The 18,955-nt window shown below is 48.9% G+C and overlaps 1 protein-coding gene across 1 annotated transcript in view; it reads left to right on the top strand.

The window, feature by feature from the left end:
- The window catches only part of LOC144691139 (paired box protein Pax-7-like), a 42,038-nt gene extending 34,948 nt beyond the window's left edge, over positions 1 to 7,090 (top strand). The window contains exon 3 of the mRNA XM_078559207.1: positions 6,916 to 7,090. Coding sequence (XP_078415333.1) covers positions 6,916 to 7,031 — 116 coding nt within the window. The 3' untranslated portion in view covers positions 7,032 to 7,090. The remainder of the gene's footprint in view (positions 1 to 6,915) is intronic.
- Positions 7,091 to 18,955: the final 11,865 nt, after the last annotated feature.

Here is an 18,955-nt window from a genome sequence, read left to right as displayed (position 1 = left end):
TGCTTTCTGGCAGAGCATTCCACACTGGGCAAAAAATCTTCCTCATCCCCCCCGTGATAGCTTTGCCAATCACTTTAAACTTGGGTCCTCTGGTACCCACCCTCCTCCCACTTTCCCATTATTCACTCTAAAATCCTTCATAATTAAACCTGACCTTGACCCTTCTCCACTGTAAAGAGAGCAGCTTCTCCAGTCACTTCACATAACTGGAAGTCTCTCATCTCTTATACTGTTCTGTAAATCTCCTCTGCGCCTTCTCAAAGCCCTCCACATCCATCCTAAACCAGGTGCCCAGAGCTGGCGATACCCACAATATTCCAGCGGGGGCCTAGGCAGCATTTTATAGAAGTTTAGTAACTTCTTTTCTTTTGTACTCTATGGCCCTATTTATAAAACCCAAGACCCTCTTTCCCTTAATAAGAGTTGTATCAATTTGGCCTTCCACCTTCAAAGATCTGTGTACGTACACCCCCCAGGTCTCTCTGCGTGCATGCACACACACGCACACACACACACGGCACACGCACATGCACACACACGGCACACGCACATGCACACACACGCACATGCACACCCACATGGTACACGCACATGCACACACACACGCACACACACGCACACACACGCACACGCACATGCACACGCACACATGCACGCACACGCACATGCACACACACACACACGCACACATGCACACACGCACATGCACACATGCACACACACGCGCGCACATGCACACGCACACACACACGCACACATGCACACACGCACATGAACACATGCACACACACACACACGCACATGCACACGCACACACACGCACACAGCGGGATCAGGCTGGAGATTGTCCCAGAGCCCACAGCACCACACTCACATCCCCCTATCCCACCCTCCAGGAAAAAAGCTCTTGTCGATTTATTGGGAACCTGAGGCCGTGCTGAAGCCTGTAACCTCTTCCCGATGGATTCAGTTCCCTCCCTCTCCCCTCAAGCTGCTGGCTGCACACTTCACAGGCACCAGCCCCTCATCTAACAGGTCAATCTTCAAGTGTCAGGCCTGATTTTATGCTTTGTCTTATTCTAAACACCATTAGAGTAACACAGTTAAAACGTCTCCAATCAGGAAAGCTACACTTGACTGGCTGTGGGTATATTTAACTCTGGGGGCATCACAGTTCAGTCCAATTTCTGCCCTCAACCAATATCTGCACACACCACTTCCCAGTAAGAGTCAGTGGTCCAGGAGCAGAAAGCATATCGACAGAAGACCATTCAGCCCCTCCAGCCTCTCCTCCATTCAACTAGATCATGGCTGATCTGCACCTGAGGCTCATTTACCTGCCCCTGTTCCATATCCCTTGATATCTTTATCCAAAAAGATTTCTCCATTTGTGCCGTGAAAATTTCTATTGAGCCCCCAGGGATCCACTGCCTTCCAAAGGAGAGAATTCCAGATTTCCTCTACACTTTATGAGAAAAACTTCAGTCCGGAATGTTAAGATTGTGCCCCCTATGCTCTGTATTTCCCCAACAGGGGAAATAGTTTCTCTCCTGTCTCCCTTGTCAAACCCTTTTATCATTGTGAACATTTTGATTGGTTCGCCCTTCAACCCTGTAAACACAAGGGAATATAAGCCAGGTCTGTGTAACCTGTCCTCATCATTGAACCCTTCAATCCTGGTGAATCCAGCCTGCAGTAAAGCCAATATATCCTTCCAAAGGATCACAACTGAACACTGCACAGCAGATATGCTCTGACCAAGGCTCTGTGTGACTGAGGCACAGCATCTCCACTTTGTACCCCAGCTCCTTCAGACAAAGGCCAACATTCCATGAAGCATTTGGATCCATCTTTATACCTCTCTACCAGCGATTAGCGATTTGTGCACACGGACACCCCGATCTCTCTACTCCTCCACTGATAAATATTTGGATTTCTCTCTTCTGAGACCCACAGATAACATCGCCCACCCCCCCTCCCCACCTTGAACTCCAACTATCAGAGCTTTGCCCATTCACTTAGTCCATCTATGTTCCTTTGTCACTCCCTTCACCCATTCACACAACTTATGATGCTTCTGAGTTTCGTGTCACCTGCATATACAATGCTTCATCCCTTCAATCAAGTCATTCATATATATGGTGAAAAACTGAGGGGAAGACCACTTGTCACATGCTGCCAATCAGATACCAAACCCTTGCTATCTGCCTCCTCCTCCCACCAGTTACCACTGATAATGACACAGAAGATGCCATTTGGTCCACTCTGCCTAAGCTGGCACTTTGAGTTACCCATTTAGTTCCACCCCATAGCTCTTTACCCATAGCCTGGCCAATTCTTCTTATTTCAAGTACTAATCCTTTAGAAAGTTACCGTTAAATCTGCTTCTGCCAACTGTTCAGGCGACACATTCTAGATCATAACATCTCATAAAAAACCTCCCCACCCCCACACCACACCTGGCTCTTTTACCAACTATCTTCAACCTGCTAACTCAGCGCAGACCTGATCTGCAGCCAAGGGTCTCCCCAGTCACTCTCTGCATGGACGCCTCACTGGAACAGTCCATCCTTGGTTGTTCTCCCCCTATGGTGAAGCACCAATATCCGCTCCCTGCTGTTCGACTGTGGCACCATCCCTCGTTGTGGGCTGCAGGAGAGCAGCGAGGTTCCAACTCCCATTGTTACGACCATAGCTGAGGTTAATTACTGCGCACACCAAATCCCAGAGGGAAACTTGGCTTTCGGGCCACACCTCTTTTTTTTGTATCCTCGAAATGAGAAGCAAGCATTCTGATCTCAGCAGCAAGAAGTCCAGTAACACTTCTGGAATTCTAAAAAATTAAAATAAAAGTTTTATTCACAAGAATGAAAGAAAATTTAAGCACACAAGATTACAGTTACACAGTTAAAATTAGTCTGACAAAACGTTCCCCAAAAAGACTCTCTACTTGGTCAGACCCACAAGTAAACACCTTCCAGGCAACACTCCCTTATAGATGTTTAACTTAAATATCCAGTAACATTACCCAAGGCAAACCACTGCAGCTTTAATAAAGGCATACCACATGACCTCCTAAACTCCCCCCCAATCTACTGTGGAAATCCAAAACTTCAGAACTAGACTGTTTTTAGCAACCCAAGACTTTTCTGGCTGATTCAAACTGCACCTTCTCCCAGCCTAGAGCTGCAGCTAACAGACAACAGCTCTAGCTAACAGCTACATCTAACAGCTACAGCTAACAGACAACAGCTCTAGCTAACAGCTACAGCTAACAGCTACAGCTTACAGACAACAGCTCTAGCTAACAGCTACAGCTAACAGCTACAGCTTACAGACAACAGCTCTAGCTAACAGCTACAGCTAACAGCTACAGCTTACAGCTACAGCTAACAGAAAACAGCTCTAGCTAACAGCTACAGCTAACAGCTACAGCTTACAGACAACAGCTACAGCTTACAGACAACAGCTACAGCTAACAGCTACAGCTAACAGACAGCAGCTCTAGCTAACAGCTACAGCTAACAGCTCAACAGCTACCAGCTACCTTAAGCTTTCCACAGTAACTCTAAAATATCCTTTTCCCCTTTTCATCTCAGGTTCCATTGTTTTCACACCTCTCTGAAACTCAAATCCTTCCAAACATAAAATCCTCATGATTCTATTTTGTCCCTGCTTTCAGATCAATAAAATGTAATTTACCCTCTTCTGTTTACGTATGGAACTCCTGCAAGGTGCAAACATGCTTCTTGTTACCTCTGACTTCCCTTGGATATTCAAACAAATTCTCATCTTACCTAAAAATGCAAATGTTAGATCCCACCTACTCACTTGTACCTCAAACCTAACGCTTCTATCCTTTCATGTTTTAAACCCACCAGACAACCTGTCTTCTAATAACCTCTCCCCAGCTTATTTAAATCATTCACACACAAACGCGTGCGCACACACACACACGCGTGCGCACACACACACATGTACGCACACACACACGCACACGCACACACACACACGCACACACACATGCGCATGCACACACACACATGCGCACACATGCGCACACACACACACACGCACACACACACACGCACACATTCACACACACACGCACACACACACATGCACATATGCACACACACGCGCGCACACAATGCACGCACACACACATACACACGCGCACACGTGCACGCATGCACGAATACGCACACACGTACACACACGTCGACACATGTAGACACACGCGCACGCACGCACAAACACACATACACACACGCACGCGCGCACACACACACACACATGCGCATGCACACACACACACACACACACATGCGCACACACGCGCACACGCACACATGCACACACACGCACACACACACACACGCACACACACACACACACGCACACATTCACACACACACGCACACACACACATGCACATATGCACACACACACGTGCACACACGCACACACACATGCACGCACACACACATACACACGCGCACACATGCACGCACGCACGAACACGCACACACGTACACACACGTAGACACGTACACACACGCGCACGCACGCACAAACACACATACACACACGCACGCGCGCACACACACACACACACACCCCTCATCACAGAATAACACAATATTCCCCAAAAATATTTTTAAAATAACATCCATTCTCAAGTCATCTGCTGTCTTACACCAGGGCCTGTAAGAGGCCTCCCAGGATCTCACACCATCCTCACTATTGTTACCAAGAGTAACCCTGGAATAGCTCATTCTTGGGACCACTGAGACAGAGGAACGATGGAAGGGAGGAACCATGGTCTGAACCCAGACACCCCATAACCTCAGTCTGAACCCAGACACCCCATAACCTCAGTCTGACCCCAGACACCCCATAACCTCAGTCTGAACCCAGACACCCCATAACCTCAGTCTGAACCCAGACATCCCATAACCTCAGTCTGACCCCAGACACCCCATAACCTCAGTCTGAACCCAGACACCCCATAACCTCAGTCTGAACCCAGACATCCCATAACCTCAGTCTGAACCCAGACACCCCATAACCTCAGTCTGAACCCAGACACCCAATAACCTCAATCTGAACTCAGACACCCCATAACCTCAGTCTGAACCCAGACACCCCATAACCTCAGTCTGAACCCAGACACCCCATAACCTCAGTCTAAACCCAGACACCCCATAACCTCAGTCTGAACCCAGACACCCCAAACCCACAGTCTGAACCCAGACACCCCATAACCTCAGTCTGAACCCAGACACCCCATAACCTCAGTCTGAACCCAGACACCCCATAACCTCAGTCTGAACCCAGACACCCCATAGCCTCAGTCTGAACCCAGACACCCCATAACCATACTGGCCATGAAAGATATGAAGTGGTTTGAAGCATACCTTCTCAGCTGGCCCTCTGAATGATTTAATCCAGTCAACAGATCTCCCCAAGCCACCGTTCAAAGGTCTTGGGGTAACATCCCTTTGGGAAGAAGGGCCTGCTGGGAACCATGAGGCATCAGCCTGCCATGGTGTGCGCTCACTGGACCACTGAGCATGCTCAGTGTATTAATTAGCCAATCCCCCATCTCCAGACTGGTGCCAAGGAATATCAAAGACTTTTGTGCGAGACCATGAAGTGAATTTAAATGGAAATGACAGCTCGGTAATAAGGCTTTCCATTGAACACTGCTCCCCGCTTTGGGGCAGAGAGATGACGAGAGCTCCACGCTGAAAATGTTGTTTATTTATTAGGAGTGATTGTCTGCTGTGCCAGCTCACACAGAACAGTTATTGGCAGAGTAAATGGAGAGGTAATGAACAGAAAGCATAGATTATCCCCCATGAATCAGGAGAGCACATCCAAATATAGGACTGTGTCACAGTACCTGAAGCCTGATGACTAGGCCTTGACGCTCCTAAACTTTAAATTTAAACAGCTCTAAATTCCAGCCCCAAAAATTAACCCTTTGAGTCTTGTTGGGGGGACAGGAGAAAAGTTTTTAATTTGTCGTTTTGTTGTGTATTTTTGTTACTAGACTGTAGGTTTAATGCTGAATTAACGCTGACTGGTCAGCACGGATAGCGCTCGCTGTCCATGAGTCCACAATTCCAATCTCCTGAGGCACGTGTGTGTGTTTTATTGTTCTTCAGCATCTTCGTCCCCGCCCCCCCCACCCCAGTGACTCGACCCTCATGTGGTTCGATCCCAGCCCGTGGTGTGGGAGCTAATCTCAGCAGAGACAGTATCTGGGGTTTCCACACTCGCTCTTACTGCCCCCGGTTCACAGAGAGAAAGGAGGTGGTCAGGCCGACTTGCTGCTCCTGACCGCCATCTAGTATCCCCCCACCCGTGGTGAGGGCAGGATGGGTGTTGCCTCCGCAGGATAGCCTGATGGCTTTTCATTCACAAATGAAGAATGGGACCTGAGGGCAAGTATTGAGAGAGAGAGAAGCCGTACGCCTTCACACCTCACGCCTCAGCCCTCTCTATCTTTGTAACCCCCCTCCAGCCTCACAGCCCTCCAAGATCTCGGCGTTCCTCCAATTCTAGCTTCCTGTGGGTTCCTCAGCCTCTTTGCCCCAGTGTTTTGGCTGTGCCTTCAGCAGTGTAGGTCCTAGCCTCCAGAATTCCCCCTCTGCCCCTCTCCCTCTCTCTCCTTAAAACCTACCTTTCTGGCCAAGCTTTGGGCACCTGTCCTAATCCCTCGGTACATGGCTCAGTGTCGGATGGTGCTCCTGTGAAGTGCCCTGGGACATTTTATTGTGCTAACGGTGCTATATAAATGCAAGTGCGTTGTCGAATGGGACAGGGAAGGGCTCACAATGAAAGGGGGGAGACTGATCCCTGGTTTCCGTTTGTTTATCCTGTTGGGTTTTGCGTTCCTCCCCCAAGGTGCAGTCGACTACCTGACCAAGAATGTGAGCCTGTCCACGCAGAGGAGGATGAAGCTGAGCGAGCACTCTGCTGTCCTGGGTTTGCTGCAGGTCGAGACGGGACAGGCTTACTGAGGACATCCCGCGGCAGTGGAACCTCACACAGCAACCAACACATCAACAAAACAACAAGAGAGAGAGAAAAACAGTCGCCTGGCCTGTCCGCTGAACAGCTAAAACCTGGGGCTGAGACACCGTGGGGCAATTCTAGAGGAGAGCTCAGCCTGTACCCGTGAACTCCCAGCGCCCTCTCGCCGCACCCTCAGCTGTACCATACACCACGTGTTCCCCGATCCCGGATACCACCCCCCACACCTTGAGCTGGGCGCTTACGGTCTAGAATTGCCCCTGTAAAATTGTATAGCCCCTTCGATGGTTTGTGAGAGTGTATTTTTTTTTTGTCGAAATTTCAGTCCTGCTTCGCCCACAAGAGACTGTCCCATGGAGGCAGCTAAGGCTCTGTGGTGAGGGAGGGCACCTGCACCCACTCCCATTCCCCCACCTGCCGCTTACGGGCACCAGCAGTTAAAAAAAAAAGAGGACCAACATAGAGGTGAGCTATGGATTGGGAACAGTGGCTGTACCTGCTGGCTGAATCCTCCCAGCCGTACAGAGGAGAACGTTACAGACTGTGGGGACCACTCGGAACGTCTTGGATCAACTCACTTCTCACCAATCGACAGCTCCACATGAAGTGGCGCGACAGCCTGTCACCCTGAGCACACGAGAAGCCAAGAGACACCCGCTGGGAGCTCCAACGGCGTGGGTGAGGCCCGGCCCACTCACCCCCACCACCTCCCGGCAGCCGTCAAAAAATAGACCAAACGCGTGTTTAAACTGATTTCTGTTTTTTTTTTGAAAAGAGAGCTTTTGGCTCTTTGGGAAGAAGGGACGAGTAAAGAGATTGGGTTTGAGAGAGCGCCTGATCTTGCTGAGCCTGTTTTCACAAGGAGGTCCCTGAGCCTATGACCATTGACAAACGGGAACAAAGCAAGATGGGGCCTTTTGGATTTTGTTTCTCTGAGGGTGGGGAGCAGTCGGAAGGGGCAGCAGGGTCTGTTTTATCAAAACAAGTCTTAATTTCTTGATGCAGAGTGTCAGTTATTAATGGACAGTGACACTTTCAAATTATACATAAACATTCCAACATTGATCTACAGCAAGGCTTATAAAAATGTAAATGACCATTGCAGATTGGCACTGAATTGTCCGCGTAGTTTGTATCTAAAAGACTATTCTATGTATGTTTTGAGCGAGTGCCCACTGTTAGTGGCCTGGAGTCAACCACACTGTTTAAATGTGGATCCTGGATGGAGGCTGTTATTCTGTCTCTGTTTCTGCATTCCTGGTCCCAGACTGACATACTCCTGGTGTTTCTTGCCTGTGACTTCTAGCCCAGGAGAGCTGGCAAGGGCCCAGTCAGAAGCTCTGAGAGCAATTTGCTTTGATAAATGAACTCAGGAGGAGGGTTTTTGTGCCCCCCCCCAACCATTCCACACACCAGGAACGTCAGCCAGAGGGACTTTGAGCTTCAGCAAGAGGGAGGAGGGATCTGGATGCCACCAGACTGGATGTCCATGGGCCCTTTGACACAGACTGTGCTCTAACAGAATGAAGATGTTTTACTCTAGATGTCTCCCCACAGAGCCACTCTCACTCAAACTCCCTCCTTGCCCTCTCTCTCTCTCACTCACACACACACAGATCATCGAAGATTACATTCTTCCATTGTCCATTCCCATTCAGCCACAATGGATCCATCCACTCTCCTGGGGACCACAGTCACGTCTTCACCATGTACTTAAACTCCGCTCGTCCTCTTTCCATCTCTTCAGGCGTTGAACTGCGGAAGGAGTTTTATCTTCTGTCGTAGGATGTTGAGCTCGGTGCATTTTACTGTAATTAAAGAAAAACATTTGAAGAACTTCACCAATATTCTATAGACTTTCTTGGCATGTTAGATACTGAATAATTCTTTCCCCCTCCCCAAAACCCCTGTCTTTCCCCCCCACCCCCCAACCATCTCTGCTGTAACTTGTATTGTAGAATCACCACATGAATTTTTAAAAAAAAATCCCAACTCTGTTTTGGCTGCATTTAATGGAATTATTTGGAGCTTCTTGAGCGCTGCTGCCCTCTGCTGGGGCAGGTTTAATTCACAGGAAACACAGAGCTGTGATAGGGCAGGGCGGCTTTGCAACAGGAATACAAAGCTTCCCCTCTCTCTTCACTCCCCCTCTTCTCCTGAAGCCCCCCGCTCCCTGCTGGGGGACTCTGTAACCCCTCCCTGTGCCTGCTCTTCCCCCTGTGCCAACACTGGTAACTGGCATCGAGGGATATCACTGCCCACACCCAGTGCTGCCCTCACCCAACATTCAGACGCTTCCCAACTGGTGTGGGGAGTTACACAGGGTAGAGATCTGGAGAGAGGGAATGCCCCAGCTCGTTCATTTCCCCCCCCCACCTCCCAGCCTCAGGGTTTCTGAACCCCTCAAGTTCCCATTCTGGAAGAGAGTGATTATTAAGTTCTGGCCTGTGATCTATTCACCTCTGGTAACATGGTCACAGGCACCTCTTCCATGTCAAATTCAGAAATCAAGTTGATTAAAAGGACACAAGAAATAGAAACAGTGTAATTCCCCGATACAGGTAAACAACCTGTTCCATAATGAATATCGGAGCAGGATCGATGGGCCCTATGGTCTTCTCCGGCTCCTGTTTCTGGTGTTTACATTCACAAAGCCTATCTCAAATAAACCCATATAAAGAAGGGACTGGATTTTCCCCACGTGATCTCACTGAATGGCGGTGGAACCATGTTGGGAGGGGTGGTGGGGGAGGGAAGCTAAATGGCCCCCCCCCTCCAGTTCCTGTGTTCCCACCCTCCTGCCTCTGAGCTGGGATCAGCTACCCCGGCACTGACTGGAAATCAAACCTGCGATTTTCCGATTGGAATGTCTCAGTCCCACACTCGAGCCATTCCGAATCGTCATGGCACCAACGTCCGGCACCAAACAAAAACATGGCGCCAACATCAGGCGCCAAAAAAAAACATGGCGCCAACATCAGGCGCCAAAAAAAAACATGGCGCCAACATCAGGCGCCAAACAAAAACAAAGGGGTTTTGCGGCCGCTTCTCCTCGCTGTTTATCGGCGAGTTTGTTGCTGAATTGGGGCTCAAGGGAGGGACCGAAAGGAATGAAACACGAATGACCAAATAGGCGTCAGTGCAGTCCAGGGTTCCCAGGGTTGGGCATACTCCTGGAAGGTTTCATGACCTGACCTCTTGCCCCCCGTCGCCTTACCCAGCTAAACAGCCCCTTTTCCTGGTCTCCCATATCTTTAGGACTAATACACGAAAGAAAATGAACGGGACACCACTCCTTGTTTATATGAACACACGGATTAGGAGTAGGAGTAGGAGTAGGCCACTCGGCCCCTCGAGCCTGCTGGCCTGATAGTAACCTCAACCCCAGATTCCCGCCGACCCCCGATAACCTTTCACCCCCTTCTTAATCAAGGATCTATCTAGCTCTGACTTAAAAATATTCAAAGACTCTGATGCCCCTGTGATTTGGTTTCCCCTCCCGCTCTGAGTTGCTTGGAGCAGTGTGTCCTGGAGGGTCATGTTCAATCCCTGGAGCCTCCCAGGGAAACCTAGAAGATTGGCAACCCGCAGTGCAGTCCCTCACGGGTTAAAACTGGGGCAGTGGAGGGTCCGGGGGACTGTAAGGTCTCCCCTGCTGGCACTGATGCAAATCCAGGTAGTACTGTATATAAATGTCAAATACCTAAAGCCCCAAGCTCCGGGAGTTGGCTTTTGGGCAAGTTTGGCCTCACCGTTAGACCTTTGTCTTTCACCCAAAGGCAACTCATAATTCCATTAAATGTCCAGTCTAGTTTGTCCTCGCGCCATTAACAAACCCTTCAACTCACCTCTCACTCCCTTCCCTGACCCCTGTCTCAATAAGCTTCTGTGCTTGTTTCTTATAATTTGATTGAGCATGTGTGTATATAAAACCACTGCATAATTTATTCTGCTACATTGTTAATTATAGAGTAGATGGGAACCTGTACTCACATTTACATACAGTCAGTAGATGTCTGGCTTTGTAACCTGCTATAATTGTTATCTCATTAAAGGTTAACTGAAACTAGGAGTCTGTGTGTGTGTGTGATTGTCCCTCCCCGAGGCAGAACCAGACCCCCTCCCTCTGCGCCTCGGGCGAAATCACAAGTGAAGGTGGGAGGTTACGAGTGCAGAGAAAGGAGGCGGTGGTCAGTTGCTGGGCTTCATGAGACAGAGGGTTGGAGTTTAAGGGAAACCCAGGCAAGGGTCCAAGGCCCAAAGTTGCACTGAGCTCGAGAAGAAGATGTCAGAGAAATCAGGAAACAGTGGAGGGGGCGAAAGCAATCTCGAGTTTATCAGCCCCTGGGTCATAGGAAGAAAGGAATGTGGAGGGAGGGAAGGAGCCAGCAAGACAGAGAGGAATAAAACTGAATAAAGAGCCAAGGAAAGAAAGGTTTGCATTTATATAGCACCTTTCATGACCTCAGGACATCTCAAAGCACTTTACAGCCAATGAAGCACTGTTGTAGGGACTACAGCAATTTGTGCACAGCAAGGTCCCACAGAAGCAACAACAAGATAATCCGTTTTAGTGATGTTGGTTGAGGGATAAATATTGCTCAGGAGAATTTCCCCCGATCTTCTTCGCAACAGTGCCCTGGGGTTTTTTATATCAGCCTGAGAGGGCCTCAGTTCAACCTCTGATCCAAAAAGACGGTACCTCTGACAGTGCAGCACTCCGTCAGTACCGCACTGGGAGCGTCGGCCTAGATTTTGTGCTGGAGTGCCTGGATTGGGGCTTGAAAGCACACCCCTCGGACTCAGTCGTGTTTCAGTGTTAGCGCTCTCATCCCTGAGATTAGAACAAGGGGAAGAGAGGGAAGATAAGATTAGAGAGACTGGACAGGGAGAAAGAGAAAAGCCTGCCAAGCACCTCAGATTATCGCAACATTTTGTTTGGACTCTCATTGTCTGTGATGGGAACCTGCTGCCCGGGGGATGGAAGAGATCCTGCAGCTATCACAATGCAACTGTTGCTGCAATTAATAATGTGAAAGGTCACCCTTTTACCCTGTCTGTGATTGACCAGAGTTCCCCACTGACCCCTACTGGTTACTCAAGCAACTGCATGAGCAGAAACCTCGATCTTACATGACAATAGACATTTAAATTCAACATACAACAATTGCTGTGCCACAGTCTTCATGCAGGAGGCCTTCTGATTGTCTCCAATAGACACTATGCAAAATCAGCATCACTGCAAGTCTCGCACAGAGTGCTGACATCACAACTGGGAGGGTCTAGAACAAGGGTGCGGGGTTAACCATTTAGGACTGAGGTGAGGAGAAATTTCTTCACTCAGAGGGTCATGTACCTGTGGAATTTTCTACCACAGAGAGCTGTGGAGGCCAAGTCACTGAATATATTTAAGAAGGAAACAGATAGATTTCTAGACTCTAAAGGCATTGAAGGGGTACGGGGAGAGTGCAGGAGTGTGGTGTTGAGATAGAGGATCAGCCATGATCATGTTGAATGGTGGAGCAGGCTCGAAGGGCTGAATGACCTACTCCTGCTTATATTTTTGTAGGTTTCTTACATTTATATAGCGCCTTTAGCATCGTAAAACATCACCGGGCATTTCACAGGAGTGTTATCAGACAGTAAAACGAGACACAAAGGAGATTTCAGAGAAGGCTGGTCAAAGAGGTAGATTTTCAGAAGGGTGTTATAGGAGGAGAGATAGATAGAGAGGCAAATTGATTTATGGAGGGAATTGCAGCCTGAGGACCCAGGCAGCTGGAGGCATGGCCAACAAAGGTGGAATCATTAAAACTAGGGCTGTGCAAGAGGGCAGGATTGGAGGAGCACAGAGATCTCAGGAGGTTGTGGGGATAGAGAAGGTTACAACAATAGGGAGGGGCGAGGCAAAGGAGGGAGTGGAAAACAAAGGTGAGAATTTTAAAATTGAGACTTTGATGGACCAGGGAATAATGTAGAGATAAAAGCAAAATACTGCGGATGCTGGAAATCTGAAACAAAAATAAAAATAGCTGGAAAAACTCAGCAGGTCTGACAGCATCTGCGGAGAGGAACACAGTTAACGTTTCGAGTCCAAATGACTCTTCAACAGAACTAAGAAATATAAAAATGAAGTGAAATATAAGCTGGTAGAGGGAGGTTGGACAGGTGAAGCTGGATAGAGGGCCAGTGATAGGTGGAGGCAAAGAAGAGATTGCCAAAGATGTCATAGACAAAAGGAAAAAGGGGTGTTGACGGTGGTGATATTAGCTGAGGAATGTGCTAATGGTGACATTAAGGGTAGAAAGCTGGGCTAGATAGTGACAGATAGCCCTAGTCGGGGGGTGGGGTGGGGTGGGGGGAAGGGATCGAAATAGGCTAAAAGGTGGAGATGAAACAATGGATGGAAATAAATTTAAACATAATGGAAATAGGTGGGAAAAGAGATGCTGGATGTACGGGGCCTGGCCTGAGTTAGGATACGTGCAGTTGAAGTTCTGGATTAACCCAGGTTTACAGACTGTGCAGTATGGGAGGCTGTTCAGGAGAGCATGGAAGCAGTGGGGTGGTTGGGAGAGATGGTGGTGAGGTGGCACTGGCAGTCATCAGCACACAGGCGGAACCCTCTCTATCTTCAGATGGTGTCGCTGAAGGACAAAATAGAAAGAGAATTCAGAGAGGGCCCTGGGTAGATCACTGAGGGGCTGCAGAGGTAACCAGAATGGAAAGAGGGTCAATGCCGGGGATTCTGCTACAATTGGAGAAGTAGGAATGGAACCAGATGAGGGCAATCCCATTCAGACAAGAGAGGAGAGGTGTTGGAGGAGGATGGTGTGGCCAATCATGTTAAACCACAGTAACATTAAACCTGGGACAAAGAATGAGGCTGTGAGGGGTCAGAAGCACCAACCATCAAAGGCGTGATTCATCACCTTCATTTATCCCGACAGTTTTGTCCATGGATGAACAAGATTGTTGTAGAAAACAACCAGGATGGCAAATGTCTAAGTAGGATGACTCTGGGCAGGATACACCATGTGTGGAGAGGCGTACATTTTGGGGGAAGGTCGTTTTGAGGGGTGGCTATTGTCGGGGAGTGGACATTATGGGGTAGGGGATGGACATTGTGGGGGGTGGATATTATGGGTGTGGATATTATGGGATGGTGGATATTGTTGGGGGGGGGTGAATATTGTGGGGGATGAATATTCTGTGGGGGGCTGGATATTGTGGAGGGTGGATATTGTGGTGGGGGGTGGACAATGTGGGGGAGGTGGTGGCATTGTGATATTGTCACTGGGCTAGTAATCCAGAGACCCAGGGTCAGGCTCCAGGTTCGAATCCTGCAACAGCAGATGGTGAAATTTGAATTCATTTAAAATCTGGAATTAAAAGTCTGATGATGACGATGAAACCATTGTCGATTGTTGTAAAAACCCATCTCGTTCAATAATGCCCTTTAGGGAAGGAAATCTGCTGTCCTTACCTGTTCTGGCCTACATGTAACTCCAGACCCGCAGTACTATCAAATACCCTCTGAAATGGCCTAGCAAGCGACTCAGTTGCATCAATCCACTTGTAAGGAATGGAACCAGATGGACCACCCAGCATCGACTCAGCCCTGTCGACCCTGCAAAGTCTTCCTTACCAACATCTGGGGGTTAGTGCCAAAATTGGGACAGTAGTCTCACAGGCTAGTCAAGCAACAGCCTGACATAATCATACCTTACAAAGTCCCAGACTCCACCGTCACCATCCCTGGGTATGTCCTGTCCCACCGGAAGGACAGAACCAGCAGAGGGGGCAGAACAGTGGGATACAGTCAGGAGGGAGTTGTCCTGGGAGTCCTCAACATTAACTCCGGACCACATGAAGTTTCATGGCATCAGATCAAACATGGGCAAGGAAACCTCCTGCTGATTACCATGTACTGCCCTCCCTCAGCTGATGAATCAGTGCTCCTCCACATTGAACATCACTTGAAGGAAGCACTAAGGGTGGCAAGGGCACAGAATGTATTCTGGGTGAGGGACTTCAATGTCCATCACCAAGAGTGGCTCGGTAGCACCACTACTGACCGAGCTGGCCAAGTCCTAAAGGACATAGCTGCTAGACTGGGTCTGCGGCAGGTGCTGAGGGAAGCAACAAAAGGGAAAAATATACTTGACCTCATCCTCACCAACCTGCCTGCCACAGATACATCTGTCCATGACAGTATTGATAGGAGTGACCATCGCACAGTTGTTGTGGAGACAAAGTCTCGCCTTCACATTGAGGATACCCTCCATCGTGTTGTGTGGCACTACCACCATGCTAAATGGGATAGTTTTCGAACAGATCTAGCAACTCAAGACTGGGCATCCATGAGGCGCTGTGGGCCATCAGCAGCAGCAGAATTGTACTCGAACACAATCTGTAATCTCATGGCCCAGCATATCCCCCACTCTACCATTACCATCAAGCCAGGGGATCAACCCTGGTTCAATGAAGAGTGCAGGAGGGCATGCCAGGAGCAGCACCAGGCATACCAAAAAACGAGGTGTCAACCTGGTGAAGATATAACACAGGACTATTTGCGTGCCAAACAGCATAAGCAGCAAGTGTTAGACAGGGCTAAGTGATCCCACAACCAACAGATCAGTTCTAAGCTCTGCAGTCCCGCCACATCTAGTCATGAATGGTGGTGGACAATTAAACAACTCACTGGGGGAGGGGGATCCACAAATATCCCCATCCTCAATGATGGAGGAGCCCAGCACAGCAGTGCAAAAGATAAGGCTGAAGCATTCGCAACAATCTTCAGCCAGGAGTGCCGAGTGGATGATCCATCTCGGCCTCTTCCGGAGGTCTCCAGCATCACAGATGCCAGTCTTCAGCCAATTTGTTTCACTCCACATGATATCAAGAAATGGCTGAAGCACTGGACATTGCAAAGGCTATGGGCCCTGACAGTATTCCGGCAATAGTACTGAAGACGTGTGCTCCAGAACTTGCCGCGCCCCTAGCCAAGCTGTTCCAGTACAGCTACAACACTGGCATCTACCCGGCTATGTGGAAAATTGCCTAGATACATCCTATACACCAAAATAGGACAAATCCAACCCAGCCAATTACTGCCCCATCAGTTTAGTCTCCATCATCAGTAAAGTAATGGAAGGGGTCATCAACAGTTCTATCAAGCGGCACTTGCTTAGCAATAACCTGCTCACTGACACCCAGTTTGGGTTCTGCCAGGGCCACTCAGCTCCTGATCTCATTACAGCCTTGGTTCAAACATGAACAAAAGAGTTGAACTCCTGAGGTGAGGTGAGAGTGACTGTCCTTGACATCAATGCCGCATTTGACAGAGTCTGGCATCAAGGAGCCCTAGCAAAACTGGAGTCAATGTGGATCAGGGGGAAAACTCTCCATTGGTTCGAGTCATACCGAGCACAAAGGAAGATGGTTGCAGTTGTTGGAGGTCAGTCATCTCAGCTCTAGGACATCGCTGCAGGAGTTCCTCAGGGTAGTGTCCTCAGCCCAACCATCTTCAGCTGCTTCGCCAATGACCTTTCTTCCATCATAAGGTTAGAAGTGGGGATGTTCGCTGATGATTGCACAATGTTCAGCACCATTCGCGACTTCTCAGATACTGAAGCAGTCCATGTCCAAATGCAGCAAGACCTGGACAATGTCTAGGCTTGGGCTGACAAGTGGCAAGTAACATTCAGCCAGTGCCAGGCAATGACCATCTCCAACAAGAGAGAATCTAACCATCACCCCTTGGCATTCAATGGCATTACCATCACTGAATCCCCCACTATCAACATCCTGGGGGTTACCATTGACCAGAAGCTGAACTCAACTAGCCATATAAATACTGTGGCTACAAGAGCAGGTCAGAAGCTAGGAATCCTGCAGCGAGTAACTCACCACCTGACTACCCAAAGCCTGTCCACCATCTACAAGGCACAAGTCAGGAGTGTGATGGAATACTCCCCACTTACCTGGATTAGTGCAGCTCAAGAAGCTTGACACCATCCAGGACAAAGCAGCCTGCTTGATTGACACCACATCCACAAACATTCACTCCCTCCACCACTGACAAACAATAGCAGCAGTCTATAGCACCTACAAGATACACAGCAGAAACTCACCAAGGCCCCTTTGACAGCACCTTCCAAACCCACGACCACTGCCATCTAGAAGGACAAGGGCAGCAGATAGATGGGAACACCACTACCGAGAAGTTCCCCTAAAAGCCACTCATCATCCTGACTTGGAAATATATCACCGTTCCTTCACTGTCGCTAGGTCAAAATCTTGGAACTCCCTCCCTAAAAGCACAATGGGTGTACCTACACCACATGGACTGCAGCAGTTCAAGAAGGCAGCTCATCACCACCTTCTCAAAGGCAATTAGGAATGGGCAATAAATGTTGGCCGAGTCAGCGATGCCCACGTCCCATGATTGAATTTTTAAAATATCATGGGGGTGGATATTGTGAGGTGGATTTTGTTGGCGGTGTATATTGTGGGGGAGTTAGATATTGTTGGGGGTGGATAATGTGGGATGTGGATATTGCGGGGTTGGATATTGTGTGGGAGTGGATATTGCGGGAGTGGATATTGTGGGTTGTATATTATGTGGGAGGAGGATATTGTCTGGGGGTGGCTTTTGTTGTGGGTGGATATTGTGGGGGTGGATATTGTGTGGCGGTGAATATTGTGGGGTTGGATATTATGGGGGGCTGATATTATGGGAGGTGGATATTGTGGGGTGTGGATATTGTGGATGGGTGGATATTATGGGGTGAATATTCTGTGGGTGGATAATGTTGGTGGGTGGATATTCTGGGGTGGATATTGTGTGGGTGGATATTGTGGAGGTGGGTATTGTGGGGTGGATATTGTGAGGTGGATATTGTGGGGGTGAATATTGTGGGTGGTGTACATTGTGGATAGGGTGGATATTGTGGGAGGGATGGATATTGTGCTGGGGGGGATATTGTGGGGTGGATATTGTGGGGATGGATATTGTGGGGAGTGGATATTGTGCAGGGGTGGATATTGTGGGGCAAATAATATGGGGGGCGTATATTGTGGGGGGTGGATATTGCCAGGGTGTGGATATTTTGTGGGGATGGATTTTGTGACAGTGGGTATTGTGGGGGAGTGGATATTGTAGGGGGATGGATATTGTGGGGTGGATATTGTGGGGGGTGGATAGTGTGGGAGTGCATATTGTGTGGCGGTGGATATTGTGGGGTTGGATATTATGGGGGCTGATATTAAGGGGGGTGGATATTGTGAGGTGTGGATATTGTGGGGATGTGGATATTATGGGGGTCGAATATTGTCGAGGTGTATATGTTGTGTGGGGGTGGATTTTGTGGGGGTGGATATTGTGGGGGCGGCTATTGTGGGAGGTGGTTAGAGTGGGGTGGAGTTTCTGTGGGTGGATATTGTGGAGGTGGATATTGTGGGGTGGAGATCATGGGGGTGGATATTGTGGGGTTGATATTGTGGGGGTGTATATTGTGGGAATGGATATTGTGGGGGTGGATATTGTGCAGGGATTGATGTTGTGGGGTGGATATTGTGGAGGGTGGATATTGTGGGGGGGTGGATATTATGGGGTAGATTTTGTGTGGGCAGATATTGTGGAGGTGGATATTGTGGGATGGGTATTGTGGGGTGGATATTGTGTGGGTGGATATTGTGGGGGGTTGAATATTTTGCTGGGGTGGATATTGTGAGGTGGGTATTGTGGGGGGTGGATATTGTGAGGAGTGGATATTGTTGGGGTGGATATTGTGGGGGCAATGGGCATTGTGGGAGGGTGAATATTGTGGGGGGTGGATATTGTGGGGGGTGGATATTGTGGGGGTTGGATATTGTAGGGGGGTGGATATTGTAAGGGATGGATATT

This window comes from Cetorhinus maximus, chromosome 15, assembly GCF_964194155.1.
Source record: "Cetorhinus maximus chromosome 15, sCetMax3.hap1.1, whole genome shotgun sequence".
NCBI classification, from domain to species: Eukaryota; Metazoa; Chordata; class Chondrichthyes; order Lamniformes; family Cetorhinidae; genus Cetorhinus; species Cetorhinus maximus.
This window is presented reverse-complemented; position numbering and strand designations above follow the sequence as displayed.